We start from the raw sequence: 24,679 nt of genomic DNA on the forward strand, positions 1-24,679 counted from the left end.
CTCTATAATATTCAGATGAAGTCTCCTCTTGACTCTGTAAGGATTGCAGGTATCAAGAATAGACCGGCACACACACTTTGCAAAGTACTGGTCCAACTGTACGGAACAATATGCCCATATCTAGGCATAGAAATTTGCAGCCTCCCCCACCTCCTTAGGGTTGCCCAGAGCAATGCCGGTGGTTAAGGTTCAGTCTAAACCTTCCAGCCATCACCTCTTTTTTTTTTTTTGCTTTGTAACCCCCAATAGGACGGGTATGCCCAGCCGTGGGTCCCGTACCTGCTGGGCCTAGATACCCAAGCTACTACTCACTGATGAGGCCCAACAAGGCCGAAACATATTTGGGGATGCTTGTGGTCTCATGCAGAAGGGATGTGACCTAGCAGTTTGCGCTGGGACCATATGGTCTTTCCCCTTCTGAAATGGCTTGGCAGGCAAAGACCTGTGGTCTGGAGGGTTGCCCAGAGCAATGCCAGTGGTTAGGATTCAGTCTAAACCTTCCAGCCATTACCTCTTTGTTTTAGCTTCTCTCTTGTGGCACTAGTGGTGATCGATTGCTGAATCCTATATCTGTACACTCTGCTGTATTATTTATTTGGATATTACATTGTGGGCACTGCCTTAGAGGGCCTGTAAACCCTTTTGTATAGATTAAAAAAGGTACTTCCACAGGAAAAAAATATGCATTATAAACAATGTGATGACCCACTGCTGGGCTTTAAGGGGACACTCCGGGATCCCACCAATGCCAATTCCATATCATACCCCAGAGTCAACCCAACACACACCTTAAGGCTCAGGCAGAAACCAACATTCATCACATACCCCACCCCCCTTTCTTCGGGCTGAGGATTTCAAGGCATCTTGGGTCAATGGCAGTGCAGCAAGGATTGACTTATGATCCGGAACTTAACGCTCATCCCCATCTACTGCATCTGTGGGTTGGCGCCATTAGGGTTGGAACGTTTCTAGGTTAAAATACAAGGTCCACTCCCAACCACCCTAAACAGTTACCCCTTTGTCTCTGTAATATTCAGATGAAGTCTCCTCTTGGCTCTGTAAGGATTGCAGGTATCAAGAATAGACAGACACGCACACTTTGCAAAGTACTGGTTCAACTGTACGGAACAATATGCCCATATCCAGGCAGAGAAATTTGCTGCCTCCCCCACCTCCTTACAGTCAATGATCTTTGCTAGAGCAGGGAGAGATACGGTGGAGGTGGACCCCGTAACTAGCACAGTACGAGCCTGGACGGGTCTTTTTCACAGAGTTGGTTGCTCTGAACCATATTGGCCGCACTCTCCACTATGACACTACCCAGACATGACACCCACATTTGAGACGGCAATGCAGAAAAGCTGGGTTCCCCATAAGGACATGTGTCTGGGGGATATCGTCCCCGAGGGTCGGTTTGGCCACTTAAAGAAAGTTCAAGAGTTTAGGGGCGGTCTAGCCATAACACTGCAATATCACCACCTAAGGGAATCATGCAAAAACAAATGGGCAACATTCCCAATGGCCCCAACCCCACATCCATTTCTGTCCAGCACCATGTCGCCATCAGGCTCCAAAGGCAACATCTCACTGTACAAGGCAGTACCAGCGCACACCCCGTCCAGAAATAATATGAAGAGCAAATGGGAAAAATACTTAAACATAACCACAGAAGATGCTAAATGGGCGAAATACTGCCACTGTACCAAATCTATCTCATTCTGCGCCAATTTCAGATTAATACAATTCAAAGCGTTGAACCACCTGCACATTACACCCTGCAAGGTGAACAAATTCGATATGTCCAAACGGGTACTTTGCCCCAAATGCAGTGCCTGAGTGGCTAACTCAATTCACATGTACTGGGAATGCCCCCCTATCAGGCAATTTTAGCAGGAAGTAGCCACAACGCTCAGTAATATACTGGAAATACAAATCCTGGCCACCCGTCTGAAATATCTGCTAGGAGATATCGGTTAAATCGCGCAGACTCTTCTCAGTGTCAGGCGCGGTCGCCAAGCAGAACATCCTTAAATGCTGGAAGGCCCCTACTATCCAGACATGGCTCAGGGACCTGATTGCGGTACAAGACTGCGAAGAGGGCTATGTTAGAGGAGTGACATCTGCATGCAGACCGAAAGACATTTTGTCACTGTTGTGCCGCTACCTCACAGACACCCAGGATATAGCAGAAAACAAGTCCTCGTCGCCCAGTCCCATCTAAGATGAAATTGCTGTCCAAAACTGTCCTTTCTGTCCTGAATCACTACATTATGTATAAAATTCATATGTACGATGTTTGAAATGTATTGTAACCGTCAAGCGCAAAAATAAAGGTTTAAAAAAAAAAAGAATAGGTAGACACAAGTGATCACAGTTCAAAGGTGTTTATTAAACCGTAAAGGTAGGTTGGAAAAATGCCTAATCTAAGCCTAAATCTAAGATGGGAGCAAGCTATGACCATCAAATCAAAATAAGGCTGTCCTACTGGCGTCTTGTCAAATAAAAGGCCTATACTAAGAAAAACCTATTACCAAACTTTACGCTAAATACAAAAGAGTGTGGGGTAGGACTCATAAGAAATAAAGAAGTGTTCACACAGGTCAGGATGCGGTAATCGTGGTCTCCCTTCCCCACGTTTTGAGCATGGGACAAGGCGGAATTCTGAAGCACAGCACACGCTTGAGCTTTCCCAGCACAAGACGATAGTTCCGTTCTCAGCTATCAGGATCTTCGATGGCCAAGTCTTTTGCTCTGTAAAAAGTCTCTTGCCTTCGAGGGTCCGATGCATTCAAAAGATAACAACCAAAAAGTTCCTCTCATTATGTAGACTTTTCACCCCAGGATTTCTCCTCTTCTGAGCTCAGATGCCCAAACAGTTTTTTAGTGATATCAGGACCTTTGGAGGATAACCTTCCTGGTTCTGATGGCCTAACAGATTCAAATATACAAATAACTAACAAAAGTTCCTTTTATGTTATACTTCGGGTGATGATTCTTCACCTCTGAGTCCCCTTCTTCTGGACCTCAGACCTCTCTTGAATATCTGCCTCCCTCTGCCGGGTTCACTCTGGCTTGTATTCAAAAACTATTTCTCGGTTGCTTTCACGTGCTGTTGGGGTGATGGTTTCTCACCCCTGGATCCCCCTCTTCCGGGTGCAGGTCCTTCTCGACGGTTTGCTTCCCTCGGTCAGGTTCACTATGGCTTTCCCTCTGTGGCAGTCACAAATCTTAAAGTCTTTTAAACAGTTCAAGGTGGACAACCCTCTGTCGAGATCACCCTTTAGTCAACACACTGTTCCTTTGGGACTTTAGAATTCGCCCCTTTTCATTTGCATCCCTCCTTCGCATTCCCGCTTGCCAATCTCACAATTCCTTCTACTATTTTTGCGATATGGGTTTCACTTCCCTTATTCAAGAAGATCTGCTGGTCAAAGACTTTCGACTGTATAGAGGATTTTACTATACCCCTGTATGACCACTTTGCCCATCTTCTCGCTTTTCCCAAGGCCTTCTGGTACTAGTAGTTTCAACAATCGGGTAATCACCCAGAGTTTCTCGAGTGAGCACCCACGTTGTACCTGGCTCACATACAGCTGGTTTCCCCTTTCACAATAAAAGTTCTTTGTACATTTTGCAATCAGCCATTTGCTACTTTTGTTCAACACAGTTCGGTTTCTTTTTATCGGATCTCCCCTCGATTCACCGGCTGTGATGAACCGTTGGGCTTTCTTCGTATCGGAGTCAAGGCCGGTACCAGGGTAGCAGGCACCTACCCGTGTCCTGCTTATCAGCGTAGGCACACTCTGTGTACCGTTGACATCTGCTGCAACACACTTGGGCTATTGTTCACGGTCCTATGATTCCTTCCACAGAGGTTTCACAGGCCTTGGTTGGAAAGGGCAAGGTCACTTCCCTCCTTGTCACCCTTTCGGTTTGCACTGTCTTTCTCCTACTCTTGTCTCGTTGTGCGTTCTGCCTTGCTTGTATGGTGCTCTCGCACTCCACCTTTTATCCCTGTGGGGAAGGTAAAGGGTTGTCAGGTGTTTGTGATTCTGGTCAATTGCCTGACTTTGCCTGACCATTGGGTTGGGACACGTCGGGTAAACGGCTCTGGTGTTTGTCTGTCATCTTTTATGATGTGCGAAAGTGTTAGAGTCAGAAAGGGGTGGGGGTAAAGTGTTTGAATATCCTACAGGGTAGGATGGGGAAAAGGTGCTATATGGAATTACAACCCTCGCACCAGGGGTTTTGATAAACTTAGAAGGGTGAGATTGATAAGGTGTGTTAAACCAACGGGAATGACCGGGATGGTTATCGTGAAAGGAACAGGGTGAATTGTGGGAACGGTAGTGTTTAGTTCAAGTAGATTGTTGGTTCAGAAACGAATAATCAGAGTGACGTGGAGAAGAATGATTGGGAGCATTCATGCCGAAAACAGGAAAACAGGGATTCTAGTAGTTGTGGTTATATTTGGGCAAGAGAGATGCAATGTGAGGCAGGGAGGTAGATGTAGTACAGCCTACAAAGTCCTCAGGAATCTCCTCCTCTCCTTCTTCCTCAGTAGAATACTGCATCTCACCCGGAGCATTCCCCTAAGCACAACCCCAATTCCCTCTACCCAGGTGGTCCTTCCCTGCTTGGCCACTACTATGGTAGGGATAAGAGGGCTAGTTCATCCCTGGCCACCTGAATAAGGGATTCCCTGGATCTACTTGGGAGAATACCCTTAGGTTTCTCACAGCCCAACATTGGGAAATATTCCCAAGTTATTTTCAGTCCGTTTCAGTGAGCACTAGTCCTGAAGTCCTTGCATAATTGGTATTTCTACAAGGCACACATGATGGTCTACATCCATCTTAACGCTTGTGGAGAACCAGTATGAGCAGTCTCCATTAATTCAGATGACTGGTACATGAGGATTCGGGAGGAGCTCTTTTGGCGTATACCAGGTCAGCCTGTATAGCAAACTGCCTACTCCTGGAATTAAATGGGGGCTTGGAGGTCTTTTCATCTATTTCCACTGATAAATGGAATCTCTCAAGGTTCTCCCCCTAAACATACATGACCTTTGTTGCAAGGTCAGTAGACTGACTTTGTCAAGAGGGGATGGGGTCACCTCTCGGCCTGGGGTGGGAGGCCTACCAGTGTTTAAGCCAAAGCCATTCCTACCCCAGCAGGGGAGAAGTTGAAAGTCGGGAGGGCCAGAGATCCTGTCCACTCCCTAAGTGCCTATATGTGCCTGTGCATTACCATCAGTAATCATCACATTCCTTGTATGAAGATCCTGGCCATTTGCTTTCTTCTCATTTCAGGCCAACACATCCATCAGAGTTCATTACGGAGTGCCTAAAACATGACAACCCACCAAAACCTCCAGACAGTCAGCGCCACTCATACCAGAGAGAGAGAACCACTAACCTGAGCAGCTGCAACCCTATGGGCCAAGGAACACTACACGTTCCCAGCACTCAGAAATGCACTGAGAGAGGACAGCTGCGGTACGTAACACAGACTTTAATGAATTAGCTGCAGAATGTCTCACTGACATGGATACAAGAAATACTCAAAAACATACCTATAGTTCATGACAAGGCACGGCCCTCTCACATGAATTCGAACATCATCCAGCTCGGGACCCCACTAACTGGACGCAGCCGACCCGCAAGGCAAAAGGGGATGGTGTAGCCCATTTTATTATGCATTTTGAGGTCTCCCTGGGGAAGACAGGTAGAGTTTGGCCTGGGGAACCAGTGCGAGAAGACCAATGGGAGCAGGAGGGGGGGGTGGGATGAAGCTGGGGATGGAAAACAGGAAGGTGTGGGTTGTTCGGGTGAGATCAGAGGAGGAAATGGTGGCAGACCAAGAGACCAGAAGGAGGAGGGGCAGTGGACAGGAGTGTGGAGGCGAATTTAGAAAAGGTGAGGTATTGGTGGTGAGAGCAAGAGATACTGTGTTGTGAGTGTGCATTTAAGGTGGGTGAATGAGTATGTTAGTGAAAGAGTAGAAGGTGAGTGGAAGGTGTCAGAGTAAAAGGACAACTGAATAGATGGTGTGGTGGAGTAGACAGCAGACAGTAGGAGGGGAGAGAAGCAGATTATGCAACTCAGTGTCCTGAGGCTTTTCTCTTAAGGAGGGCATCCTCGAGGTTCTCATTCCTTACTCCACCCGGATGGGCGTCTCGGTCAAAACCAACAAAGCCATTTCATGTCAAAGCTGATGGGAGGACATGAAAACCTTGATGAACATAAACACCATCCGGACCTCGATCTACCACCCCAACACCGTTGGCTTGCTGGAACAGTTTAATCCACACTTAAAACACATTCTGAGATGGCTCGTCGCGGAAGACGCGCAAAACTGGAATGACTTGAGCCCTTTGGCTCTACTCCATCTGGAAGGCACCCCAACCTTCTAGTAGTTTCTTTCCATTTGAATTGGTGTGTGGTCAGAATCCACGAGATGTACTAGATACCATGCGATAGGACTGGTAAAGACAAAGCAGCCGACACAATCACGACCCTCCAATGGTACAGAGCACACGTGCATGTATGGAGAAAGTGAGAAATCTGGTCAGAGTCCACCTGCAAGACCCCCAAGCGTGGCAAGAAAAGACATATCATAAAGATGCCACACTGCGTGCCTTCCAGGTTTGGACTCCATGGCCATTCAATCATCGCTTGGTATCTCGGCTGAGACTGGCAAGAGGGCCATTTGTTGGTAAATATAGCAGTGTTTTGTGGCAAAATGTTAGGGATAAAGACAAAAGGACACACTCCACTGTTTTCTGGTGGTGGTCCCAGCCACAATGAAAGGGCGCCCAAGTGGGAGAAGCCAGTTTGTCCGATGAGGCCAATTAAACCAGTTTGGACAAGAATGGTAAGCCAAAAGAACACCTGTCTAAGAAAGCCAAAGTACATATAAGCCTGTTAGCTATGCCTTAGTATTTGTTTTGGCTACACAGAGGTTGGAATGTGTTTAGGGTGAGTGGCGCGCCAGAAATATGAATCTGCACCATACATGTGCTGGGGCTGAGAATGGTAATCAGGTGTAGTCAGGGAGGTGGAGATGAAATAACTACGTGGAAGGGGTGGGCTACGGAATTCGAAGCGGGGGTTGGAATTTTTTTGGGACCATAGGAGAGAGGGAAAAACATTGAGGCAGTACTGGCTGGCCCCATTGGTAAGAGGCAGGTTTCCCACAGATGGGGATATGGAGTATGGGCTCGGGGCACAGAATTGGCAACTTTTTTGACTAGCCACAAAGAGGGGAGAACGGGGAGAGGAGAGACTTGTGCAGAGAAAACCAGTGCGTCGTTTGAATGGGAAATTAAATAGGAAGGGTGACGTGTGTGAGAAAAGCTGGAGAGCACTCGACCAGAGCACGAGGACACATATCGCATAGATTGAATAGTGTAGCAGAGGAATTAAACAACCAACTGCATAAATAACACTTTGAGGGATGGAGCAGCAATTACACTTCATGGGAAGGATGTGAGTGCCAGCAGAAACACGGATTTGGGCGCTTGCTTTGCGGAAGTTTTAGGGAAAATGGCAGGGTGAAGTTAGGGAAGGCTTGCTCAGTTCTCTTCACGGGACCGAGGTGAAGGAGCAGATGGTGAGAGAAAGAGCGAGGATGTCAGTGGAGAGTTGCTCGAGCTGATTTGGCAAACGGTCATTAGAGTAGTAATAGGTTTGGAATATGGACAACGGAATTGGGCGTTTTTGCAAGAGGGGTTAATCATGGAAAGGTTCATTCTGTTAGACGTGGTGCGGTTCATGGCGCCAGGTGAGCAATTTATGGGAGCGTTGACCTGTCACATTTAAGCGGCCTTCTCCACACAAAGGTGTCTGTGATGGATTGCGCCATACCTCCCAAAGGGTACAGGCCAGCAGCAGTGCAGCAGTAGCGCGAGAGTAGGTGGAGTGCAGACGGGTGTGGGGGCAAGCTTCACTCACGTAGAGAACTGGTACAACATAAGAAACCGCACAAGCTTCCTTCATCTGCAGCAAGGTCGTGGTTCCTTCACCAGCAAGTGCAACACTGCTACCACAGGTCACAGAGGTTTCCCCACATGCATACACATCAGCCCCGAATTATAAAACAGGAGGACCAGGGGCAGGCCTTGGCATACGTGGATGGCAGAACCCACGTAAAACGCTGGCCCAGCAAGGCCAGTGGACACCTGGCAGAGCTGGTCCCAGTCTGCAGCTCGAGAGATCGCATGCTACCTCAACGAAAGTGTGCAAACCTGTTTCCATTCTATTTACAGGAGACATATTAAAAAATAACAATGTGTATCGTCAGGGTTTCGACTGCTTCAAACAAATGGCCGGGGATTAGGCGCGAGGCACATGAAGTCATTTTCGACGCAGCTCCCTCGTCCTATACACCCAAATCCCTTTCAGGACACACACAAACGGGGACCCACCCCAGAGAAAAATCTCGCCCATGACCCACCTTCTTTCACTGAAAGAGTACAAAATCCAGGAGCACCTGGCTTTCCGACTCAAAGCAGCGGCGCCGCGCCTGGGGATACTGCTCAGCGCCTCCCAGCAACCACCATGAGGGCTGTCCTCTACCTCTGCCTCGCCTCGGTTTTGGTGCCTGACGGTAAGCCACCATCATACCCCCATATCGACTCCCCTGAACCCTGCCCAGAGCCAGTGGTGTCCCTTGAAATTAGTGTTAAGGGTGTGGGTGGGGTTGTGGCACACAGAGGCGCCACCAAGGGTTGCCCAAGGGTCAAATAAGTGTCAACAGGCCAATCTGGTTTAAATATATCAATATTTTGCGACGCTGGTTTAAAAAAAAAAACGTTACATTAAGCATGTTCAGAGTAGGTTTAAGACAATACAAGTTTTGCATCAAGTTTATATTCATCCTAAAAAGTTAACTCACTTTCAACAGTTGGAAAAATACATGATGCACTCAGAAAGAGACTGCATTATTTTAACTGAAGCAGACATTACTCCGAGCACAGCTTCAAATAATAGCCGGTCAAAATGAGTCAGCTTAACAGAAGAGATATCACTCATACCTCAGGTTCAAATGATAGTCAAGCACAGTCTGTTAAATATCCCCTACAGGCGCCAAGTACCGGGAGGGGAGGGGGTAGAGCAGCTGCTGCCTAGGTTATTTAGCAATGGTCCTAAGAATCTCACGTTGCCCCTATAGAATTGTTTACAGTTTCTGACTGTACATCCCAGTGGCAGCTGGTGATTTTTTGAATTCGAGGGGTGTAAATATTCCCCCCAAATATGCCAGACACACTGAGAGGTTAGAGGGGGGTATGCCCCCTGTGAAGTTTTTTAAATAATGGCTTAAAATGGAGCATTTTACAGCACAATGTCGTTTGAAAAATTGGGTAATAAGCCAAACGGTTTGCAATTGGTTTTGTAGGTAACTCATAAGAAAATCCGCCAGTTGCAAGTCACCAACAATGCACAGGAGCATTTAACCCAACACATTTTCATGATGCCTTTGTCCACAATACATGCCAGCATAAAAACAAGTTCATGCTGGCTATGCCCATACATTTCCATGCTGGCTGCACCAATATATGTCAGTATTCCCCTATCAGAACATACTCATGTTTGGTTTGCACATAATGCCAGTAATTGTACTATAAGAAAACATGTCCAAGCTTGTTCTGCCAATATATGGCAAAAAAATGCCATAGTTGCACAATCGCACTCCCCTCCACCCGTCAAAATCAGCTCCCTGGCCCAACACAAACACACACTCATTCACATAACATTCACACACAACATGCATTCACTCATTCACACGCGCACCCCTCATCATACACTCAAGGGTGCAAGTGGGTCGGCACCCCCTCGTCCATTATGGACGAGCCGCCACTGGTACATCCTCAATGAATCTATATACAGGGTCAGCGTGGCTGGAGATGAAAATACTGTTGACGTTGAAGTCATGTACATGAACTGCACTGTTGGCAATGTAGTGATTTGGAGCACATTAAGGGATCCAGACACAGCCTACAGTAGCGGCTACCAGGTTAGCTCAGCAGGTTGAGTGACTGTTGCTGAGCGGTTATATATTTAAAACTGACTGTTAATCTTATGAGTTGTTGCATTTTCTTATTTAAAAAAAAAAAACAAGTGCTATAACAGGTTCGGCCAGGGGATGGGTTGGGCTGGTCGCTTGCTTACATTCCTGATGGGTGTGGGAGAATTTCTGCCCCATTGTGAAAAAAAATCAAAAGCTGGCACCCATGAGACCACAGTTTCGTTTTCAAATAACTGCAGTCAACAGATAAGAAGTATTTGTGATTAGGCTGTTTTATCACAGGATATATTGCTAAAGATGGTATATGCTTGTCAACCACAAAGGATGGGGCCCACAAATAACAGGGAATGTATGCGGGACACAAACAAACTAAACAGTTTAAAGAAAAATAGTGGATTTAAGTTCAAGAAGCATATTTGTTTGGAAATGTCTTTTTTGTTTTTTCTATGATAGTGCAAGCTGCACATTTGAAAAACAATGCTGTGCCTGGCATGTAGGAAGCCTGCTTTTAACAGTGATTGTCCCCACCTGAGTGATATTCATGGCCCATTGATTCCTGTGGTGTCCCTTTCAGGCCAGAAGAAAGAGCAAAGGCTTGGCAAACAAAGAGCCTGCAAACGCGCAAATGACGGATGGAGAAGGAGCATCTTTAAGCTCCTGTGCAGACTTGTTTGCCAAAAGGGTGGGTTGGGGGGAGGGCGCCAGTTAGGAGGGTGGGGGCAAAGCAGCAAATAGGAGGGGGAAACTGCCCCATTACCCTCCTATAGGGACGCAAATGGCCAGAGTCACAGACTGAAGGGCTAATGACAAGGTGGAAACAATCTTGCAGGACCAGGTCTGAGACAGCAGAGCTATGCCCTCGAAGACATTGCATAAACTCAGACCACAGACAGAAGAGCTATTCCCTGGTTTCCACAGACTTTACAGGTTACAGCAGAGCTATCTCTAGGACAGTAGAACTGTGCAGTGGATTGTCCAGATTTTGCAAGCGCAGGCCTTTCACCGGCAGATAAATCCCTCGAGTGACAGGTTATATGAGGTCAGAACTCAGAGAGCATAGCTGTCCCTTTTGTACACATCCCTTACAGACTCAGGCATTAAACAACTGTCCTGTGAAGTCCAACGGGGGCTGCCCGCGACTTAAGACTCTGCATGGCGTCTCCCACAATAACGACGCGGGCACTGGGTAACAGGCACAAACTTCTTTATTCACTAAAAGCTTAATTGATTTATATTGACGAGGTGGTCCGGCATGTCAAGTTGAAATGCCAAGACTGCCCGAAATTAGGTCAAGAGGCATTTCCAATCTTCCTTTTTTGCAGATGATGGAGTCCTGTTGTCAACATCTGGCAAGGGCCTCACAACTACTTTGGAGGCCTTTGCAGGAAAGTGCCTGGAACTCCGACTTAACATCAATATGGCAAGAAGCAAGTCACTGCTTTTTCGGTCCAGATTCAGTAAATAAGTAAAATTTAGATTGGCAATTAATAATACCATCCTTGAGCAGGTGCAACAATACGACTATCTAGGGGTGAGATTTAACGATCAAGGCAACTAGCCTTCTCAGTCGTCCAAATCCAGTTTTTTCCTGGGAAAATATGGGGGAGGCATATTGAGATTTATTTATTCCTACAGCCAAGGCCCCATTTCACCTGCTATCAAAATGTATTCAGCCCAAGCTAAGTCAACAGCAACGTATGGGGCTGAAATGTGAGGCCATTCAGATACCAATAAACTGGGGTTGGCTGAAAGATCCTTCTTGAAAAAATTATTAGGATTGCCCAAATCATTCCTGAGCACTCCCATTTACGTTGAATTGGGCCAACACCAATCCAGAAAGAGGCCCCATTCAAACCGGTCCTCCTCTGGTTGAGACTGTGGTCGGTCCCTGAATTACATATATATTGGGAAGCCGGCACATGGGGCGTGGCTTGGCGGCCATGCGAGCGTGAGCTAGTCTTCAAGAGCTCCCACTCGATCCGGAGATAGATCCTGGAAAAGGCCATAAAGTGAAGGAAAACGAGAGAGGAAGAGCTAGGGAAGGCATCGGAACGCCCAGAGAACACGCAGAAGAAAGTCCGAGGAAAATCGGGACCGAGAAGGCTGAAAACGGAGAGTGCGAGATACGCGACTCCGCCACGCAAAATGGCGGACGCGCCTCGCTGAGCGAGCCGCTCGCCACCGAGAAGAAGGCGGGCGCAGGAGGAAGGAAAACAGGACCCTGGGGCGCCGCCGGCGGACAGCCAGCCTAGCGAAGACCACCGAGCCGCCCGGGAGAAGGAAGGAGACCGAGAGAAGCGCCTCAGCGCTGTGCCGAGATAGACGGGGGAGGTGCGAACGCCCACGGACCACAGCACGAGCCGTGGCAGAGCGGAAAAGGACCAGGCGGCAGCAGCGGCGCCGGAGGACTGGAGGGTGCGCCCCCCCCCGACAGACAGCAAAGGGGGGCTGGAGGTGAGGACGTCGAGAGCACCAGCCGGGAGCGCCCTGGAGGACTGGTCGCTGCGGGGGACGGAAAAGCCACCGCAGAAGGAGGCCGGAGGACGCACCGCAACGCCGTGCCAGGGCAGGCACACAGAGGCGCGAGGGCCCACGGCCCCCCGACAGCAGGCACGGGTGGCGGAGCCCGAGCGAAGACTGGTAGTCGGGCGCTGAAAGGCCCCAGCCGGGGAAAGGAAAAGAGACCCCGAGACCCCGAGGCCAGAGGACGAAGGGGGTGAACGGAGTGTCCGACCCCGACCTGGGGACCGGTAACACTCACTTGAAGAGGAGGGTGATGCGTCTGTGACGGGCCCCTGCGGGAGGCCAGTTTCCACCAACATATGCTGGGGCGGACGGCGACAGACGGCAGAGCCACACCAGAGAGGTTGGCCGAACGCCCGCCCTGGGGGTCACAGGACATACGAAGGAGGATATAGCCCACTCAAACAGCCTTGACAGAGACCCCAGAAGAGCACGAATCACACAACTGGCGAGGCCTACCGGCGGGCCTACTCCCACATACACCCGCACGGAAGAAACAGCCAGGGGTACACCACCCCACGGAAGACGGGGTGAAGCTATCCGCACGAGAGGAGGACCATAGTACAGACCCCAGCCCAAGCAACAACGATAGGCTACCACCACGAAACTGCATGAGCAGGAACCGCGCACTGGCACACAGCAATCGGAACCAACATGCCAGACAAACCAAGAGGTGGTAGGGGGAGGCAGACGGTCATGGAGTCATTTGCCCGCAAGAATGAGGATCAGCAGCCCGAGGCAGCTGAAATGGACACGGTAACGTCACATGTGGCGCATGGAGAGATCAAACAGGTGGAAGGGAGCATCCTGGAGGCCATAGAAGCACTAAAGACTTCGATAGAAGGCAAGCTAGATGCAGTAATCGTAGACGTGGGGCTCCTTCGGCAGGACACGAGAAACCTGGCAGAGAGAGTGACAACGGTAGAACAACAGGTACAGAGCAATACAGCGGACATGACCGCCTCCCAAACTCAAATGTCAGAGGCACTGGAACGCATCAGAACGCTAGAACGCAGAGCCGAAGACGCGGAAAGCAGGGCTAGACGCAACAATGTACGCATAGTGGGGCTGCCGGAGGGGGAGGAAGGCAGAGATCCCACGAACTACATCGAGAACTTACTGATCCAAGCGGTGGGTGCCGGGACCCTGTCCCAGGGTTTCGTTGTGGAAAGGGCACATAGGGCATTAACAAAGAGACCACGCCCGGGGGCACCACCGAGGCCTATGATCGCAAAGATCATGAACTTTAAAGACAGGGAAAAAATCCTGGCGTTCTCGAGAGACGGAGGAGTCATAACCCGGAATGGAGCCAGGATAACCATCTACCCCGACTACACGGCGCTAGTGCAAAGGCAGAGAGCTCAGTTCTGGCCGACCAAAGACCGCCTTCGAGCTGCGGGCGTGAAGTTCATGCTACTATACCCGGCAAAACTCAAAGTGCTACATAACGGAAGGACACAGATCTTTGAGACCACAGCGGACGCCCAACTGTGGATGGACCAACAGGGGTTCCCGCAGCCGGAAGAGGGGAACAGACGGAACAGAGAGGCGCCCCGACGAGACAGAGAAGGAGATTGAAGATGGAATGCAAGACCCAGGCGCCCGGTAGATCAGGGCGAGACAAAAATCTGAGGAACACTGCAGCGAACCGCAGGTTGCTACACCACTTCACTGCAACTAACTTAAAGACAAAACGGGAGAGAAAACACAGGGATACTCCCAGTAAAAAAGTGAAGGAGCAGGATAACCAACAGCTCACGAGTTCAAGGCCTAAACCAAGAATAAACTGGGAGCACAAGACTTCCGGAACAGGACCGCCAAGACCCACAGTGGGAACCCCAAGCAGAGACAATGTTTATAGTGCCAGTTCTAAGGCACTACGCCGCGACAAGTAAGCCTGAGGAAAGGAAGGCGACACCTGGAGAGCGGTGGGGCCCGAGCAGGGGGAGGGAGGCTGGGCGTTTGTTATTGTTGTTTTTAGTTACAGTTGTTAGGAGGTTAAGTTTGTGGGGTGAAGGCACTAGGGAAAAAGGACATGACAGACTAAGAAACCACGGCGGAGGCACGGAAGGCGGACACGCGAGGCGGACCCCGGGCGCCAGGGGTCAGCGAAGCGTATTGAAGGAAAACACCAGGAAAAAAACGGATCCAAGAACCGCAAGAGCAGCTAAACCCCTGGGAAACGCGGAGGATGGAGGACGTGTGAACCGCACAAAGTACCACGGGAGAGATGCGGGACGAGGACCCCCGGAAAGAGACAGGTCAAGAGGAGATGAAAGTGAACGGGCCCATGGGACGGAGAGGGCCACTAACACCTGCCCCACAAGAACCGAGATGACCTAAACATCGTCACATGGAATGTTAGAGGGCTAAATGCATACGTCAAGAGGCTGAGGGTCTACACCTGGTTAAACAAAACGAAAGCTCACGTTGCAATGCTGCAAGAGACGCACCTGACGGTCGGAAAACAAACCAAGGTGGCCAAAAAATGGGGAGGTCAGATGTACAGCTCATCGTACTCTAATTACGCAAGGGGGGTGATGACCTGGATCGCCCCGAGCACCCCATTCCAGCTCATCAACCAGGAAAAGGACGCTGAGGGTAGGGTCCTGATCGTCCACGGAATGCTGGAGAACCGGGAGGTGTGCCTGGTGAACACCTATGCCCCCAATCATGACGCAACAGCCTTCTTTGAGTCACTCACGCCCCGGCTGGCCCCGTACAGGAACGCTACAATCATCTGGGCTGGAGACCACAATTGCACACTGGACCCCCGACTAGACAGGTCGGACGATAAGCACAGACGACCAGCGCCACCAGCACGGAGGTTGCGGAAGATACTGGACCAGCTGGAACTGGAAGACATCTGGAGGAAGGTACATGAGGGGGAAAGGGGATACACACATTACAGTGCTCCGCATGGGACATTCACGCGGATTGATTGCCTTTTCACGGGAAGGGAAACATTAGGTGAATTCACTGGGGCACATATACATGCACGAACCCTGTCTGATCACGCCCCCTTGAGAGTCACATGGGCACATACACACAGAGGGGCCCCCACGCCCACATGGAAACTAAGGGCAGAAGCACTGCTGGACGGGGAATTCCAGGAACATATCCAAAGCACGATAGAAGACTAGTTTGAGCATAACTCGGGTAGTGTGGACAGCATGGTGACGATCTGGGAGGCCCTTAAGGTGGTGGTCAGAGGTGCGGCAATGGGGAAGACGGGAGGACTCAGGAGGGAAACCCTGACCCAACTGGACGCGTTAGAAAGGAAGATTGAGAGGGCCGAGAAACGGGCGGGGGAGAACGGAGGAGATCAGGATGACCTCACCACCTTGCGGCAACAGTGCATGGGGACTTGGGAAAGACTGGGGCGCCTAGATTACGGGAAGCACATACAGAGGCTGCACGCAGAGGGGGATAAGCCCGGCAGGCTCCTGGCCTGGCTAACCAAACAGGAGGCCAAGCGGGAACCAATAAATGCAATCCAGAATAGTCAAGGGGAGGAGGTAAGGTCCCAGGAAGGTATAAACGAGGTGTTCTCGCAATTTTACGAGAAACTGTACACAAAAGTCCAAGAGGGGGAGGAGGGGGACCTAGAGGACGCCTTCGCGGAAATCAGGCTCCCGCAACTCACTGAGGAACAGGCCCAAATGCTGGATGCTCCCCTCACAGTGGAGGAACTGGCGGAAGTAATCACCCAACTACCGACAGGGAAGACCCCGGGGCCAGACGGGCTACCGGGGGAATTCTATAAGAAGTACAGAGACAGTTTAGCCCCTAGATTGCTGGAAACACTGGAGGAGGCATATGAGACGGGGAGGCTCCCGAATAGCATGTCGGAATCCATTATAGTGCCGATACTTAAACCAGGGAAACCACCCCTCGAGTGTGGGTCCTATAGACCAATTTCCCTGATAAACCAGGACTCCAAGATCCTGACAGCGGCATTAGCTAACCGGCTCAAGAGAGTGCTACCCACCCTGATCCACACTGATCAGACAGGGTATGTACCTGAACGAAACACGACATGGAATCTCCGGAGACTCCATTACGTCATTGATAGGACTAACCAAGTAGAGGGGGAGTGCGCAGTAGCTTCACTAGATGCGATTAAAGCATTTGATTCGGTGAGCTGGGACTGGCTTTTGGGAGCACTCGCCCACTTTGGGATAGGGCAGGGGTTCCTTCAATGGATAAAGTTGCTCTACAAAGACCCGAGAGCAAGGGTCAAGACGGGTAGGCTTGTCTCCGGGGAATGGAGCATAGGGCGAGGTACGAAACAAGGGTGCCCGCTGTCACCAATGTTATATATCCTAGCTTTGGAGCCATTCGCGGCCTTCCTAAGAACGGATTATATGGACACGGGCATAGCAATTGACGGGGTGACACACCAGATATCGATCTACGCAGACGACATACTGCTCTACGTCCAGGACCCACGCACCCACTTACGAGATTTACTCGAGGCACTAGGAGCATTCGGTAGACTATCGGGAATCACTGTCAACAAGGAGAAATCCTCACTGTTCCCCCTGGCGGGCCTGCGAAAAGTGCCACCAGATCAACTGCCGCACCTGGGCCTCACATGGTCCCCGACCACCTTTAGATACCTGGGGGTGGACATTCACCACGATACCGCGGACACACACATAGCCAACACGCAGGCGGCCCTGAACAAAATTGAGCACGCTATGCAGTTCTGGAAGACCCTACCACTGGGGATGATAGGCCGAGCGGCCTTATTGAAGATGACGGTCCTGCCCCGGCTCCTATATTACTTTACCAATATCCCTTATAACATCCCGGGAGCTTTCTTTAAACGCCTGCACAACCTGGTGAGGACCTTCCTGTGGGGAGGGGGGAGAAACAGGGTAGCACTGACTACATTACAGAGGAGCCACGAGTGGGGGGGCATCAAACTCCCGGACTTTTTGCATTACTACCTAGCGGCACAACTCCAATTTGTGGTGAGATGGCTGGGGGAGGACACCTCCATTGACGCAATTCTCCTCCGACCAGCACTCAGGCAATATTACCTGAGGGAACTCCTCTGGATGCCAGCTGCCCAGGCTAGGTCTCTTCCTAGCATGGCCCAGCTGGGCCGAACACTATGGGAAAGAGCCTGGAAAACGCAAGGCATGCAGGACCCCTGCTCAAGACAGATCCCCTTGGCGGGTCTGGTAGATACCCGCATAACAAGCCTGGCCACGTACAGGGCACAATGGGAGGACAAGGGGGTAGCCCAAATAGGGGACCTGTGGGTCGGATTCCAGTCCTTGGTGGAGGAGCAAGAGGTGCACAAGGGCCAGTTCATCCTGTATAACAGCTTAGTACAAGCAATGAAGAAGAGGTGGGGAACCATGCCAGAGGCGGAGGCAGAGAATACTGGGGGAGCGCTGGATACCTGGTATGACATTTCTGAAGGAGGACACACTGTGTCCAGGCTCTACGAGCAACTACTGGGTACCACTAATAGGAAAACACTGAACGTGCGGGCAAAATGGGAAGAGGAGCTCCAGCAGCCCTTCCAAGAAGGAGAATGGAATAGAACCCTCCAATACACAAAAAAAGTTTCTAGGAATGCCAGGTTCAGGCAGCTGCAAATCTACATAGTCCACAGAGCATACCTAACTCCCAAAAGAATGATGAAGATAAGAAAAGGACAAACTTCCAGCTGCCCACGCTGCCGGGAAGAACAAGCGGACATGGTGCACATGTTCTGGTCGTGCCCCAAAATAACAGAGTTCTGGAATATGGTGAAGAGTAAGGCGAGGACGGCAGGAATCCATATGCAAGCATGGTCACCTAGGTCTTATATACTGGGCCTGTTCCCGAGGGGGGACAGGCAGATGGCACACGTGGCAAAAATGAAAGACCTGATGACAATACTGGCGAAGCGCCGCATAGCAATGGCATGGAACACGAGGGAAGGACCCTCGGCAGAGGGCTGGTGGGCAGATCTACAAAAATGGGCGATAGCGGAAACGACCGTCTGGATGAGAGCCACACAGAGGGGAGAAGGCAATAGCGGAGCCAGAATACTGGCGTGGAACACCCTGGTGCGGGACCTGTTCGGAGACGGGGCGGGAAACAACAGGAGTGACTCAGATGACTCGGAAGGAGGACAGGCTGGCCCGACTATGCCCTATGCCCGGGGGCAGAACACAAACCAAAGGGAACTCAGTGAGTGGGGAGGAGGCGGCCTGGCCGGGGCCGGAGCAAATAATGGATAATATAGATACAACTCCAAGGTGCCAACACATATGTTCACGGACAAGGAGAGGCCACTCCCAGAGGAGAGTGAGGGGTGGCCGGGATGACAGTTTCTCTGTTATGAACTTAATAACTTTGGCGAGTGGCCCATGACAATAATGGACCACGGACATAAGCAATTGCCTTCAAGGGGAGGGGGGGAACGGGGGGAGTTGGGGATGCATTTTTCCCTTTGTTGTAAAACCAATAAAAAAGAAGTTAAAAAAAAAATATATTGGGAAGCCAGGGCCCACATCTTAGAGGCAGAGGGTGATAGATCATTGGCATTGTTGGGGCATGTCAAAAACATGCTGGCGCGAATGGAATTGGGAGACCTCTGGCAGAATCCCCAGGGAATCACACAGGGTGACATATCTAAAGCAAAAAACATTTCCCAAAGAATTATTGAGGCTGAGCTAATCATTGACTGCATGAGTGTTACTTCAGGTATTGTTTATCTGGGTAGGCAGTGAAAAAGTCGAAAACATTATGTCGAACCCCCCATTTCGAACAGAAAATTTTAAAAAAAGGACATTAGAAAAAAAAAATTCTGACATTTTTTTCCGACATTTTGACTTTCGACATTTTGTAATTCGACTTTATCACTATAAACCGTTTATCTGTCCCATAAATCATCTGTAGGGTTTGAAAATTATCTTGACCAAGTCAGGACCCCACTGGCACGTAGCCTCTATCTTAGATTGAGATTTTCACAATTGAACCTGGCATATCGAACAAATAAATTGGTCGCCTGATGAAACTGACACATGTCCGATCTGTGGTTCTGTTAAAGAAACTCTACTCCATTTTTTCTTTTTTTGCCAGGACTACCGTGTAGCACGTTGTGAGATTTTAAAAACAAAAACAATATGTAACACGTATGTTAAACGCCGCACAAGCATTGCGCTCAAGTTTTTTAAAACCTGTGACAAAATGAAAGTGGTGTACTGTGTAGTAAGTTACCTAGCACATGCTTGGTGCGTAAGGGCAAAAAGGATCAAAAATGGAAATTCAGCGATATGATACCAAAGTATTTCCTATCCTGCCAGTATCCCAAGAGGTCGGTAACCAATGTTGCAAAAATTATTGACCTGAGGTGGATCGCACTGAGCACATATTTTTACCCAAAAATATTTTCTAAAATCAAGTTTTTATATATGCTATTTATGCTTTTGTGTTAATGAACTATGTTTGTACATGCTCCCAATATGTGTACCTATGGCAAATCACACATTTGTCGAATAAAAGCCGTATTGACAAATCTCCAGGCGTCAGTGAGGAGTCCTTAGCCCTCCTCCGGGTGTCGGCATAACATTTCATCTTCTCCTTAGCAGACAAGTCCTTTGCTCTCATGACATTGTCTTCCACATATTTCTCAGATTCCGTATTGTGTTGTGGCAGCCGAATGAGAATGCTGCGACCAAACATTACCTCTGCAGGGCATTTTCCTGTAGAGGTTTGGGGTGTGCTCCGGTAATCTCCTAGCAATTGATGTAGCACCTGTTCATATGGCTGCCCTGTCAAATGGGATATTTGTAGTGCTCTCTTCAAGTTGGCCATAAAGTGCTCAACTGTCCCGTTGGCCTGGGGCCATATTGGAGTTATCTTTCTGTGGCTCAACCCCATATATTGAGCAAATGTCTAGAAGTCTTAGCTTGTGAATGGGTGGTCCATTGTCCGACTTCACCTGTCTCGGAATGCCATTTGCTGTGAATTTCCGGTCCAGCACTGGAATGGCGCGGTGGGCTGCCATGGAAGTTACCATCTGTGCTTTGGAGAACTGTGGATATTCATCCACAACTGCTAGCACATATTTCCCCCTTCAATCGGTCCAAAGAAATCGACGAGCACATCCTTCCACACCCGTTTTGGAAGGTCAGTCATTCTTAGCAGTTCGGGATGCCTTGTGGGTGTGATCGAGCAACATGTGGGGTACTCTTTGAGTAGGTCTTCTACCATCGAGTCTAGTCGTGGGAACCATACCTTTTGCCTTAAAATTCTTTTGGTCAACACAATGCCCTGATGCCCTTAATGCGCTGATTCCACCACCTGCTTTCTCAGTGGTGTAGGCACCACCATCTCGTTACCCTTCAGCAAAAACCCTTAATCCGATGCGACCAGTTCTTCCTTCACTTTCAAGAGGCTGTCCACATCCCTCTTCACTTCTTGAGGCTCAAACCGGCCCTTTCCTTGGCTCCCCTCCATTTCCCTGACTAAACCAACAGTTCGGGCACATCCTCTGATCTTAGATGATGTGATAGAAAATCTGCCAGATTGTCCTCCTTCTCTGAACGGTGAATGATGTTAAATGCGTAGTGTTGCAACCGCAGGCCCCAATAGGCAATGCGAGGAGGCATTCTCGCCTGGGGGTTCCCGTACAGAAACAATAGGGCCTGGTGATCTGTGACTATCGTAAACATCTTCTCATAGAGAAATAGATGAAAGTGTTCACAGGCCCAGATAATGGGCAAGGTTTCTTTTGCTTGTTCAGTTTATGACAGACTCCTGCTGGCATATGAAACAATATGTCTCTGTTGGGAGTTGTCTGGTCTGAGACATTTGTTGGAGGTATCGTTTAAGTGCGGCAACCTTCTCAGGATCTGAGGTCATTCCTTTCTCTGAGAATATGTGCCTGAAAAATCGGAGGGTTCCCTTCCAAAACTCACATTTGTCCTAATTTAAAGTGAGGTTGGCTGCTTCCAATGCCATGCATACTCTTGCGAGGGTGGCAGCATATATCTTTCTACAGCTATGCCAAATACCAGAATGTCATCACTGTAGTTGATGCAATTTTCAATGTGCTTTATTTTTTTTAATTTTTTTATTTTACTTGTTACAATTTACAAAAATAATTTACAAGAAAAAGAAAAGAAAAGAAGAGAATACTGTTCTCAGCTCCCTCCCTCCCTACTCATCATCTGAAAAGTTTTGTCTGAAGTCCAAAGTAGCAAATGGTGGGGGGTGGGAGGCACTAACACATAAATGATTTAATTAAAGATATCTAGAAGAATATCGGTACAGGTACTTTATTCGAATAGAACTTCAGGTGCAAAGGGGCGAATGCCACAGGGCCACTCGGGGCTAATTAGAGACTAGAGAAACGAGACCGTGTGTCACCAGACGGTAGCCCCATATGCACACCAAGTGGGAAAATATCCCTAGTATCACTCAAAAGTCCATCTACCCTGCAAACACAAGGATTTCCGTGATACAATTGAGGAACTGGCAAATAGGCCAGTGGCTATAATGACTTTCAAGAGATAATGTGCATATATTACAAACAGATTTTTTAATACAGAAAAGTATAACGTGAGGAGTACAATATGAGTCCAAATGGTACTCCACACTTGTTACAGAAATCTCCTTAACCCACTTTCCAAAGTAACTCAAAACAAAGAATCGCTACTTGTGAATTTTCAAAAAAAGAAGGAAAAGCATCTTCAAAACAATTTACAATGACTAGTGTTTACAACATTCACACTAGAATTTTTTTGGGTGAATCATCAAAGTCCATTTAGACCATTCCAAACAGCACCATTGAGTTCAATCAGTTGCCAACGCGTTTCGGATTACTACAGAATCCATCCTCAGGGCTATGGTTGCTATTCGTTCCAACTCTTTAAGGTTTACCACAAGCCTGACCTCTAAAAAGTAACAGAAAACACAATCACAAAGGGTTTGGGGTTTAACCACAGCTAAATCACTTATAGTATAGGGAGGATCACAAACCTTGTGGTCCATCCACAGTAGTTGTCAGGTAGTAGGATCAATCTCACAGGACCGCAGTGCTTCACTGAGTCTGGCTACAGATTTGTGTCGAACCTGAGGATACCCGATACCCTATGGGAAGGGAAGGATGGGGTGTAAGAATTAAATATGGAGAAACCTCACTGTTGACTAGCATCAGGCCCCTATGGCCTCTCAATCAATCTCATGTGCATATAGCACACCATTATAGACTCAGAGCTGCTAAAAGCTCCCAACAAGCCATCCCGTGGGGGAAGGTAAGGTACAAACAGCGTCACTAAACCAGACATTACGAGGGGCTTCCAGCCCTGAGAACCAGGCACCCCAAATAGGCGGTCAAAGCCGCGTTGCAATCTATGGCGTTGTGGCGTTATGCTGATACTAACATGAAGTTACAAGACTTCCCATTATAGCGCGGGACACTAGCGCGTTTCAACAACACATACATCTAATAATACTCTACATATGCATGAGTACTGAACTCAAGATGCACCCGCACAGCGGCGGATAGATTCTAACGAAGTCAGCCGGGCGAGCACTCACCTCGCTGTGTAAGTTCGAAACCAGCCGTCCGACGCATAAGCGCGGGGCTATCTATCACTTGTGTATATTGGTTGCCATGGCAATTTTGCGCATGTGCGCAAGTGCCAACGGCCGCCATCTTGGTATGGGCAATTGTGAGCCCCATTCAGAGAGGTGTACGGTCCGGCAACATGGCAGATGTCGATCAACACCTGGGTCGCGGGAACTTAAAGACGCCTTACCATAACAAAGTAATGTATAACTAGGTGATATTAGGGTCTCAGTGTCACGTGCATGTCAGAATATCACTAAAGCATTGGGAGGGAGGAGGGAGGTCATATCTGAGAAAACACAGAGGTTTCTGGAGAACACACATCCCATAATACCGGTCCTATATATACTTCCTAAAATTCACAAAAGGCTTTTAAAGCATCCAGGACGCCCAATAATTGCTGCAACAGAGAGCCTTCTGGTGCCACTGGCACAGTACTTGGACAGGATCTTACAACCCTTAATACAGAACAAGCCTACATATCTGAGGGATACCATGGCCTTTTTGAAAAAACTCCAAGGAATATAGTTTGTTGATGGACGGGACACACTGTTCACAATGGATGTGACATCACTGTACACAAATATAGCCCATGAATCGGGACTTGAGGCAGTGGAATGGCTGCTGCTGAACTCAGAGACTTGTCAAGGCGACTGTGTATTTGTATTGACCCTACTTAAGCTTTTTCTAATGAACAACTTCTTTAAGTTTGATTAGAGATACTTTTTGCAAATTTCAGTAACAAGCATGGGAGCAGCCTTGGCTCCTTGCTATGCAAATATATATACGTATTTTCTCGAACATGAACACGTGATCTCCTCGCCAAGGTGGGCGAGACACCTGACCCTGTACACCCGCTACATTGATGACATTTTCGGGATCTGGAGTGGACCAGAAGATGAATTACGGGACTTCTTCAATATGATGAACCAGATGCACCCAAGAATCCAATTTGCAACCCTGACTAGCAAGTCCAATATTCATTTTTTGGATGTTGAGGTCTATGTACAAGCACAGAAATTGGAGACCTGCATTTTCACTAAAGCCACAGACAGGAACAGCCTGCTTCTTGCGACTAGTTTCCACCCAAAGAGGACATTGGACAGTGTCCCCCTGAGTCAATTCCTACGGTATAGGCAAAACATCGCAGAACCTTTGGAGTACACACGGCAATCGGCTATGCTGGAGACGAAATTTGAGGAAAGGGGCTATGATCGTACACTCATAGAGAGTGTGAAAGACAGAGTCAGCAAAGTTCAAAGAGACACTTTACTCACACCCAAAGCCCAGAAGACCAGTGAAACACTTGTATATGTAACGACACACTCTACGCAAAGTAGAAGAATCAAGAGGATAATACAGAAACATTGGGCAATTCTACAAATGTACCTGAAGCTACAACAACTCTTTCCGCAAACACCTACATTTGCATATAAGAACAATAAGGCGCTACGTAGTAGCCTCATTAAAGCAGAACTACAAATCCCGAGATCTGACATGAGCACATTCAGGGGCACGATCCCCTGCATGAATTGCCAACAC

At 48.7% G+C, this 24,679-nt stretch overlaps 1 protein-coding gene across 6 annotated transcripts in view; it reads left to right on the forward strand.

Annotated features, from left to right (window-relative positions):
* The first annotated feature begins 8,457 nt into the window (after positions 1-8,457).
* The window catches only part of LOC138567144 (mucin-2-like), a 497,812-nt gene continuing 481,590 nt past the window's right edge, over positions 8,458-24,679 (forward strand). For 4 of the 6 annotated variants that reach the window (XM_069645075.1, XM_069645077.1, XM_069645071.1 and 1 more), the window contains exon 1: positions 8,458-8,610. Coding sequence is in view for 3 of the 6 variants with exons in the window: in XM_069645071.1 (XP_069501172.1) it covers positions 8,562-8,610 (49 nt within the window). In the remaining 3 variants the exon portion in view is untranslated. The remainder of the gene's footprint in view (positions 8,611-24,679) is intronic. The other 2 variants (XM_069645076.1, XM_069645073.1) reach the window with 1 other exon arrangement.

This window comes from Ambystoma mexicanum, chromosome 2p (assembly GCF_040938575.1).
Source record: "Ambystoma mexicanum isolate Mex_15411 chromosome 2p, UKY_AmexF1_1, whole genome shotgun sequence".
NCBI lineage: Eukaryota > Metazoa > Chordata > Amphibia > Caudata > Ambystomatidae > Ambystoma > Ambystoma mexicanum.